The sequence below is a fragment of the Arachis hypogaea genome, chromosome 7 (genome assembly GCF_003086295.3).
Source record: "Arachis hypogaea cultivar Tifrunner chromosome 7, arahy.Tifrunner.gnm2.J5K5, whole genome shotgun sequence".
NCBI classification, from domain to species: domain Eukaryota; kingdom Viridiplantae; phylum Streptophyta; class Magnoliopsida; order Fabales; family Fabaceae; genus Arachis; species Arachis hypogaea.
In genome coordinates, this window is record NC_092042.1 from 13,388,340 (window position 1) to 13,399,091 (window position 10,752).

The window sequence follows — 10,752 nt, forward strand, 5'->3', positions numbered from 1 at the left end:
TATCAAATTTTATAATTAACTCCTTATTAATAGTAAACACTAAAAAAAACGTTTATAAAATATAAATTTACTTATTTACCCACACCATCTACCCTCTTTTACCCTCGCTGTCCTTCACTATTCTCCCCTTGATCCACCATCCCTTCATCCTTCTCTTCTGTCACCCACTTTCCTATGCCAACAAGTTTCTTATATTGTACAGCAGAATTTTTGTCATAATCAATATAAATTCAGAACCAAAATTTTTGTCATAATTACAAGCAAAATATATAGTTAGAATTCATAATTAGAATTTTTTAACACAATCAATTTTTTTTTAACATAATCAATGAGCAAAAATAAAACCAAGTAAAAGTAGAATGAAACAAAAACAAAATAAAACAGAAGTAGAAATAAGATAAAGTGTTGAATTCGGTTCTCCTTGAACTTAAATTGAGACATGTAGATCTAAGAGCATCGGTCCAAGCCGCGAGGATGTTGACACTAGAAACAATCAATTTGGTTTGAGAATTTCAGAGTTCAAGCCGTTAGGTTCTCTTGCAGAGAACGATGCCAGTGCCAATTTGATTCCGAAGATTGTTCCTTTGAATTTGAGAGTTACAATAAGGTTTGCAGTAAATAAGATGTAGGATTTAATCATGCCGCCTTCATCTGCGCGTCTACAATGCATGTCGGGATGAGGTGAGCATCGCTGACGCAACTCTCACTATTAGAGATTCTATTTGTGAGGATTATTCTAACTCCACCAACTTTTTTCACCACCAAAATTGACAACCTTAGTACTATATTTCCAATCGTAAGTCACAATTTCGTCTCTTATTAGTCTCGAATTCAGTAAATTCTTTAATCAGATAAAATACGAGATTTTTTAGAGTATATTAGTTGGTATATTTTTTTCCTCAATGAAGTTTGAAGTGGTGAATTTGATAGAAGAGGTGGATGGCGTAAAAAAAAGAGATGAAGGAGAGAGAGAGTAGAGATTTTTTATTTTATGTTGAGACACTTTGATAATTTAAAAAATAAAAAATGGTTATCTTTTAAGTTTTTTTTTTATTTTTGTTGTATGTGTAGTATATTTATTTTATTTAATAGAATATTTCATTAATTTTAATTTTTTGTAATGATAAGTATTTAATTACAAAATTTGATATAATTTTTAAAAATTTAATTAAAATTTTGATAAAATTATAGAAACCGAGTACTAATTAAACTATTTCGTTATTTACTTCCCCTCCTTATACCTCTATTACTGCCTTGACTCCTTGAGCATTGCAACCTAATAATCTGATCCGTAAATTTATATTCTATTAAGAGATAATCCTATTATCACCTTCTGAATAGTATCTATATACTTATATCCATATTTGGAAGAACTTTTGTATTTATTATTTTTAATTTCCATTGTAATTTAAATTTAGATCGTTGGTTATAAATTCGATCCAAACTTGGACAGACAGTCAAAAGAATATCGTATATTGTAATGACAATATTTTTGACTCACCATGATGTGATAATTACCAAACTATCCCTTAATGTACTCTTTAACATCCTTCCTTCTTTCCATTGCTCTTTCTTTTCCCTTCCCACACTTTTCTCTCTTCTCACATTCTCTTCCACACTCTTCAGTCACACACACATATGCAAAAGAAACTACAAAGCTTCGGAAAATTGGAAACAAAACCAAAAAACAAAAACCATCAATGGCCGCCAACAAGTTTGCCAGCATGCTACACAGAAACACCAACAAAATTGTGGTGATTCTTGTGTATGCAGTTCTTGAATGGATCCTCATAGTACTTCTTCTCCTCAACTCCTTGTTCAGCTACCTCATCTCAAGATTTGCAAAATGTGTTGGCCTCCAACCACCATGCCTTTGGTGCTCAAGGGTTGATCACATCTTGCAGCATGGAAAAAGTGGAAATTTGGATAAGGATCTTGTTTGTGAGTCTCATGCAGCTGAGATTTCGAAGCTTGGTTACTGTTCAAACCATAAAAAGCTTGCTGAGACACAGCACATGTGTGAGGATTGCTTGGCTTCTAGGCCGAACCGGCACGAAAACTCAGTTGGAATTGGACACAACAGAATCGCATTCATCTCTTGGATTAGTCATGAAAACGGTGATGATGATGACACAAAGAGATGCTCCTGCTGCAATGAGAGCTTGAGGAGAGAGCTTTACCCTCCTTATCTTTTGTTGAAGCCTTCTTGGGGAGATGCAAGAAAAGGCTCTTTCATTGTAGAATCAATACATGATGAAAAGGAAGCTGATAAAGACATTGAGTTTGAGATTAACAATGGAGAAGAAGAAGAAGAAGATCATGATGATGTGCATCAGATACTTTCTGATATTGAGAGTTTTATCCTCAGGGAAGTGGCAGAGGATCGTTCGAGTTCTGTCTCGAACTTGCACTCTGATGAAAAGGAAGGAGAAAAAGATGATCTTATCATCATCACCAAGCTGGATCCTAATGGTTCTATCAATTGTTGGGAAGATAGATCAATTGAAGTCATCGATAGACACTTCAAGAACAATGTGGAATGCGAAACGAATCGCTTGATACCTGTTGAGTTCATAGATTCTATTACCTCTTTGCCTTTTGAACCATGCAAGATTGATGAACTTGAAAGGTTTGATATAACTGAATCAAGCTTGGAGAATTCTATAGTTTTTGAATTTGAAGAGTTGAAACAGGATTCAGTAGCAAAGGTACATCGAGAGAAGTTTTTTACTTTTGAAGAAGCTCAAACTTCGTCGAATGAAGACAACAATGTTGAAGCTGTCTCAGAAGAACAAAATAACACTAGAGGTACAAGAATGTTCATGATTTTTTCATGTTTCTTTTACACTTTCTTTTTTTAAGTGAAATTCATTCAATAGTAGAAATAACCTTTTGGTCATGTAGTTGATTTGCCTATATCTGAAGAACCACTTTGCTCATATGGAAGCTCACATGAAGATGAATCTTCAATGGATGATGAATCCTCAACAAGTGATGATGATGATGATGTTGGAAATGCCTTTGAAAAATTCATTGCTCAGAATAATCTAAGCAAGTCTCAAATTTTATCCAATGGTGACAATGATATAGAAGATGATATGGAAGAATCACACAAAAATCCAACAGGTACAAACAATTACATAAATTATAAGAACTAACATTTCAATCTTTTATGTGACTTCAACAATTGCTTACACAGATAATTTGCCTCCATCTGAAGAACAAGAATTCTCATGTCAATGCATAGCAGAAGATGAATCTTCAGAAAGCGAGGATGATACTGGAGTTGCTAATGCCTTTGATGAATTCATTTCTCAGAATAACCTATGTAAGTTTTCTTGTACCTTACTCTTTTCGTTTTGTTTCATTCTAATTCTGAAGCACTTAAGTTCTGCAGGTTTAGATAAAGGTGAAAAAGATAATGATTATGCTGAAATGATTGTGAATGATGATGGAGTTGACAATGCCTTTGATAAATTCATTTCTCAGAATAACCTATGCAAGTTTTCTTGCACCTTACTCTTTGATTTTCCTTTTGTTTCATTCTAATTCTGTAACTTTTCAATATAGAAATTCTTAGCTATTCATGGTTTCACAATGCAGGTTCAGATAAAGAAGCTGCAAAAGATAATGACTATGCTGAAATGATTGAGAAAACAAACTCAGCCGAGAAAAATCATGAAGAAACAAGCCATCAATCATGTGAAGCAGATGAAGATAAACTTCCTGAAACTCCCAGTTCTGTAAATGGCCTGCAATATGCGCATAGGAAATTGATGCAAAGAGAATTAGGAGCTGAGGATTCAATGGATGGCAGCGTTGCGAGCGAGCTAGAATATGGCGATCCAATATCAACAATTGATAATCTAAAAACAGCTTTAAAATCTGAAAGAAAGGCTCTGAGTGCTATATATCAAGAACTAGAAGAAGAGCGAAGCGCATCCGCTGTAGCTGCTAATCAAACAATGGCAATGATTACAAGATTGCAAGAGGAAAAGGCCGCGATGCGGATGGAAGCGCTGCAATACCAGCGAATGATGGAAGAACAAGCAGAGTATGATCAAGAAGCTTTGCAGCTTTTGAACGAGCTAATGTTGAAAAGGGAAAAAGAGAAGCAAGAGCTTGAGAAGGAACTGGAAGAGTATAGACAGAAGGTCGTGGATTACGAGGCGAAAGAGAAGATAAGGCTGTTGAGAAGAATGAAAGATGGAACCACAAGAAGCAGAGACTCTTCTTCTTCCTCTGATATATCCATTGATCTCAACCGCGAAGTAAGGGACAAAGAAGAAGAAGAAGAAGAAGAAGATAACTTGAACAACAAGGCAACTACTGCTGATGGTGTTTCGAATTTGGAAGAGATGGCATTGGATTGTGTGAAACATATTAGTGTTCTTGATGATTCATTAGCCGAATTCGAAGAAGAGCGAGCCTTGATTCTTGATCAGCTAAGAGAATTGGAGGAAAAGATTATGAATCTCGAAGAGAGCGAAGAATTCATCGATGATATCGAAATAACTGAGCATTCATCAACACATTGTGACAAAGAATTGAATGAGAATTGCAGCAACTATAGCAGTCCAGAGGAAAATATGCATAATTTTTCAGATGATAAACAAAATATTCAAAGAAGAACAATGGGATCATTGGCAAAAAGGCTGCTACCATATCTAGATGCCGCGGAAAATGAGAACGAGGAAGAAGCATACACACTTGATCATACACAAATCATGAAACCTGAATCAGTTGAAGATGTGCAAGATTCAGTTGGTGCAATTGAAAAGGTTTCAGTTGAAGAAGAAGTGGATCGTGTTTATGAGCGGTTACAAGCTCTTGAATCTGATAGAGAGTTTCTGCAAAATTGTGTGGGCTCTATACAGAACGGTGACAAAGGAACGGGTCTGCTTCAAGAAATTTTGCAACATCTTCGTGATCTTAAAGCCGTTGAACACAGATTGAAGAACTTGGGCACTGATCCATTGATGTGAAGTAGAATTCAGCAACCATAGACATGTAGAAATCAACTATAAGGTATGCATTTCACAGATAAACGGAAAATTATTTCGTACTCATTATATTAGTATTGATTTAAATAGAATCACACTTTCTATTGAAAGTATTTTATGATTATGAAAAAATTTCTTCAAATCAAAACTTGAACGAGATATTTACTAAGACTAAATTTACACTTGATGAAAACAATATGCTACTTAAATGATTGAAATTTACACTTATTTAAAATATCATCATATATCATAGGAAAGTTTTCAAATGATCCAGTCACCTTTACTGGAATTCTGATGATCCACGTAAGGTAAGGTTACAGGTTACAATTTTGTCGTGTAGCACGTTGTGTAATATCCTTGATATCCTTGGAATAAAGTGAAAAGTGACCACAAGGGGCGGAGAGTTGGAATCAGCTTAAAGAAAAAATGAAGCCAAGTTGCATCTGAGCCAGCTGATATACGATCTGGGTCCAATTGGGCTTTATTTGATTTTTTTTGTCAGGGAGACAATGGGCCTAAGAAGAGCAAACTTAAAGGAATCAGTGCATGTAGAAAAATTTAGATGGTTTTTTTTTATTTGCGGGTCTTTATGTCATTGTTGACATTGTTGGAATAATGAGGGTGTTGGTGTCTTGTTGATGCATTTAGTGAAAGAAAATCAAGCCCGTAATAATAATGATGCATGGAAAGATTGTAGGGCAAGGTTAAATTATTTTAGGTAAGAAATCCAAAATGTTGTCGTTTCCAAAATCTTCCAATGCCCAAGTTTATGGTAAGCAGCCACCCGTGGAATCTTGGAGGATGGCCTAACCCCTCATCGTCTTGCTTTTTTGTGGATGTCTTTCTGGACACTGTGTCCCTGAAGATGTGTCACCTCTAGCACGGCGGTTGTGGTGTCGCATGCAACCCATATCGTCACCGTCAGATAGCTGACTGCTCACGCCGAGACGAGCCGTTTGTCTCTAAAGGTAGGCACTCACCAGTGCCGCGTGAACGTCGTCGCGCTAGGTCGTCCCCGTCTGAAGGTTAGTCGCTGCCTTCCTGCGATCATTTTCCTGACAGTAGCTAAAGACGAAACAACCCCCGGTCCTTGGGGTGGTGGGCGTTGATATGTTATTGCCTCTACCGTCAGTTGAGTAGGTCATCAACTTTCACCGTTAGTAGGGTCTTGGAAGAACAAGTTGTCGTTTCCGCCTTTCGAGTCTAGAGGGTAGGCTTCGCAGGGTTGCTTTCTGATTCAAGAATGGGGTTGGAAGAACATGTGAGTGAATAAGGCGGTGAGGGTGTTTGGCTCTGGTTAGGATTACTTTGCTCCACAACATTACTAATGAAAGAACCATCAATACTTAAATCTCACATAGCCCAATCAATCGTGATACTTGTAAAAAAAAAAATCGAAGGCCCATGCCTTTTAGTCCAAAAACACCCAACTCACTCCAACGGCTCCACTTGTGAGCTGAGTTCACGCTCTATAAATTGACAACACACAGACACCCGCCCTCAATGTTAATACCCCTGTTGCTTTCCAGGTCACGCTTTGAATAGGTTTAGGGAAGAGCTTACACCATCCTTCTATGATTCTAGCTCATAATAATTTCAATAAATCTATACCGTCAACATTTTTAACTATATATCTCAACAGTACTGCAGCATGGCATAGCAAAGTACCAGTAAAAGTGACTGGATCATTTGAAAACTTTTCTATATCAAAGTAATTTTACATGCACATCCAATTAATTATGATAGTATTATATCAGTAAAAATAACTATTGTTTATAGTGATTATGTTAATAGTCATCTAAAAAAATGGATATAATTAAATGACGGTATTTTGTACATCAAAATTAAAATCATTATATATTCTATTAAAAATAATGGAATTATTTTATACATCCAATTACCTTTATTCCAAGTACTGATTTCTCTTTTTTTTTTTTATTGTTTGCAGATTGCTTTTGTTGGATCATGATGAATATGTCACACTTCATGGTACCAAATTTTGTTGCAAAAACAATTAGGAAAAAATTCTCCTTGGCGGGAGAGATTTATGGTGTCATGCCAATGCCATGGTTTGTTGAAACTAGTACAAAATGCAAACCACGAAGTTCAAGTTCATCTTTATTTTAAGGTGTCGATTTGAGCCACATAAATGACAAAATTGTGTGAAAGGCCAAAATTTTGCAATATGGTGTGAGAACCTTTGGTCTCTCGACTATTCAGTTAATCAATCTAGGAAGTTAAAAAATTATTAATACATCAAAGATCGTTGTTTTACATCTCCTTTGATTATCCATTGTTAGGTTGGGAAGGAGAAGTAGGTGGGAATGGGTGCTTCGGAACCTCATAGAAAAATCATGCGTCCATCATCTTGTATAATGTGTATTTATTTGGGAGTTATGGTTGTCAATGCCTCAATGGTAAAGACTAAAAGAGTGTCAATTTTTTTTTCTTTTGTATCTGTCCTTTTCAAAATAGGGTGTAATATAAAATGGTATAAAATGGTAAAGGCTAAATCTGCCGTCTTTGCTTTAATTAGTTCATATTGCTTACTCGCTTGAGTGACGATTTGGTCAATAACTCAAGACTAGTTGTAGTGCTAAGTAGTCTCTTTTGTTGTTGGGCAAAATGTTCATATACTCTTGAGCTTAATATTCTCATTGGTTTATATAATAAGTGTTATGATGTGATATGTTTTGTGTTTTATTATTATTCTTGAACGCTTAAAAGGCTATATTTGGATATTTTTTATAATTTAATGAATAAGTATATTTATTATTTAAATATATAAGGTTATGTTAATAAAAAATAAAGTTGTCAACTAAAAGATTTTAATTCATTTGATAAATATTTTAAATATTGATTTTGTAATTCTACTAATTCATTCGAAATACTTGAATTCAATTCAGTTCCACAATCAATATTATTATTTTAAGCGGAAGGTTATTACACTCGAAACACAGTACATATTAACAATCTTTGTCAAACAACTTTTGTAAAGACTAGAGAGACCCACTACACTGTCCTCTTTTTTTTTTTTGGTGAACAAGGCTACCGTCGTTATCACTGATTTCTAATCACAATTTCTTTTTTTTTTTGTTTTGAGTCACAATTTATTCCAATAGATCCAAAACACCACTCACTTTGGACAGGGCCTCACCTTATCAGGTTTAATACAAAATGAACCAAAAATTAGAAATGAAAAACAAATGCCGGGTTTAGAAATTTTTTACATTAAACCGAAAAGTATATCTCTTCATGCTGACTATCGGTGAAGGTCGTGATGGGGGTTGATACGTTACCTGCATCCTCGGTCACCCGGCATACTCGGCGATCAAACACTTTGAGGCCGACGTTGCGCCAACCGCCCGATAAGCTCGGCAGGTGCGCAGATAAGCTCGGCCTCAACCACTTGAAGCAATAATACACGTGCTCAAACAAGCCAAATCACATAATAACAGAATATCGTAACCAACCTAAAAACTAGGACTGATCCACACGAAAACGGTAAAACAATCCCTATAAAGTCGAACCAATATCCTCAGCAAAAGTCAGGTTCTACTACGAATCTTCAGATTCACTTATCTCACTCTCACTTAATTATTCTCTCTCTCTTTTCTGAGATCATTACTAACTTGAGCGTCGGAGTATCTTTTGCAGGTATTCCCGCCGTAGTGTTTGACCTTGGCCGACGTGAAGCTCTTCCTCCCAGTTGACGGCTTGCTCGGAAGTGCTTAAGCTCGGCCTCCCTGGTGTTCGGACGAATCACTTGGCGCCCACCGTGGGGCCGGAGTACATCTAACCCCACTCTTTTCTTTGTTCAGTCTTCTACCCTATTTTGCAGGATTCCCGATCCTCGGATATGGCTGACAAGGAAAGTCCACAACTCTCACAGGATGACCTCCTGGCTCGAATCGCCGAGCTACAGGCGGAAGTACGAAGAATAGCCGAGTTGTCTACTCAGAACAATGGAGAAAGCTCCAAAAACTCGGCTCAAGGTGCTACAGACCCTTTGAACATCGCCCCGCCAAAGGAGAAGCTCACCCTCGACAACCCCTTCTCCGAGGAGATCACAAATTATCAAATGCCAAAAAACTTTACTCTCCCAACCGCACTGGAGCCATACAAAGGGTTCGGCGACCCCCGAGCCCACATAAAGAAGTTCCAATCGATGATGTTTTTCAACGGCCCTAAGAACGAGCCCGTCCTTTGCCGAGCATTCCCAACCTACCTCGATGGTGCCGCACTACTCTGGTTCTCTAAACTCCCTGAAGGGTCAATTTCCTCCTTCGAAGACCTTGCCAGATCATTCATCGATTACTTTGCCGCGTCGAGAATCTATGTACACGGATCGGACTATCTCGGCACCATCAAACAAGGCCAGCACGAGAGCCTGAAAGACTACATGACCAGATTCGCTGACGCTACCATGGAGATCCAAGACTTGGACCCAGCCGTTCACCTGCACGCCCTCAAAGCCGGCCTCAGGCCTGGTAAATTCCGGGAGACCATCGCCATAACAAAGCCAAAGACGCTAGAGGAGTTCCGAGAAAGGGCGGCAGGTCAAATGAAAATCGAAGAACTCTGAGAAGCCCAAAAATCGGACAAACAACCAAGTCGGAGGGACGAAGAAAGAACTTTCCGATCGCAAGTCAACAGGGACAGTAAGAAACCTTCCAAGCCCGCTTCAAAATACAACACATATACCAGATTCAATACCAGAAGAGAAAACATTATCAGAGAAATCCTCAATGCCAAAATCATAAAGCCACCAGCTCGAGCAGGAAACTACCAGGATCAAAGGTTCGTGGATAAAACAAAGCATTGTGCTTTCCACCGAAAGTTCGGTCACACTACGGATGACTGCATCGTCGCGAAGGACCTCCTGGAAAGGCTAGCACGCCAAGGGCTCTTGGACAAGTATATCGAGACCCGGAAGGGCAAAGGAGGAAACTCGGACAGGATAGAGCATAAGCAAGCAAAGACAGACGACAAAAAAGAGAGGATGACTCCTGATCCACCAAGGGGAGTCATTAACCACATATCAGGAGGATTCGCAGGTGGAGGAGAAACAAACTCGGCCAGGAAACGAAGTTACAGGGCAATGCTGGCAATCGAAGGAACCATACAACCAAGGAAAGACAAAGAGTCGGATGTCACAATATCCTTCAACCAAGCAGACTTCAAATCGGCAAGCCCTAACCTCGACGACCCCGTGGTAATTTCAATCCAAGTCGGAGAACTGTTGGTAAGAAAGACATTATTAGATCCAGGTAGTAGTGCTGATGTTTTATTTTACTCTACCTTCACAAAAATGAAATTATCTGAAAAATTAATACAACCTTCCTCTAGAGAGCTAATCGGGTTCTCCGGAGAAAGAGTCCCCATCATGGGACACATATGGCTAAAGACCACCATGGGAGAAATCCCTATGTCAAAGTCCATCGATATTCAATACCTAATAGTAGACTGTTATAGCCCTTATAATATTATACTCGGGAGACCCGCCTTGAATATATTCAAAGCGGTGGTGTCCACATTACATCTGTGTGTTAAGTTTCCAGTGCAGGGAAACAAGATAGCTACAGTTCACGCCGACCACCAAGAAGCTCGGCAGTGCTACAACGCTTGTCTAAAGAAGGACCAGGCGAGAAAGATAACTCGGCCCCAGGTCCAATCCATACATAGCTCGGCTGACACCACCGTGCTAGCCGATCTCGACCCAAGAGAAGACCTCGGCGAAAGACCTCGC

The 10,752-nt window shown here is 38.2% G+C and overlaps 1 protein-coding gene across 5 annotated transcripts; it reads left to right on the forward strand.

The window, feature by feature from the left end:
* The first annotated feature begins 404 nt into the window (after positions 1-404).
* On the forward strand, positions 405-7,540 carry LOC112701159 (myosin-binding protein 3). 5 transcript variants are annotated; one of them, XM_029287902.2, is made up of 6 exons: positions 405-2,808; positions 2,905-3,126; positions 3,200-3,328; positions 3,398-3,499; positions 3,604-5,028; positions 6,952-7,540. In XM_029287902.2, the coding sequence occupies exons 1-5, from the start codon at positions 1,533-1,535 to the stop codon at positions 4,983-4,985; spliced, it is 3,111 nt and encodes a 1,036-aa protein (XP_029143735.1). In that variant the 5' UTR covers positions 405-1,532; the 3' UTR covers positions 4,986-5,028; positions 6,952-7,540. The 5 variants fall into 5 exon arrangements, with proteins under 5 accessions (XP_029143735.1, XP_072055255.1, XP_025607741.1 ...); XM_072199154.1 differs by having other exon boundaries at positions 1,474-2,808; positions 3,404-3,499; XM_025751956.3 differs by lacking the exon at positions 6,952-7,540 and adding an exon at positions 5,257-5,460 and having other exon boundaries at positions 1,474-2,808.
* The last annotated feature ends 3,212 nt before the right edge of the window (positions 7,541-10,752 follow it).

Bases quoted from the DNA above. Each gene is read 5' to 3' on its own strand.
- LOC112701159 (XM_029287902.2), top strand. From the start codon at position 1,533: ATGTACTCTTTAACATCCTTCCTTCTTTCCATTGCTCTTTCTTTTCCC. The intron at 3,127-3,199 runs GTACAAACAATT...TTGCTTACACAG, and splicing joins ATCACACAAAAATCCAACAG to ATAATTTGCCTCCATCTGAA. The intron at 3,329-3,397 runs GTAAGTTTTCTT...TAAGTTCTGCAG, and splicing joins CATTTCTCAGAATAACCTAT to GTTTAGATAAAGGTGAAAAA.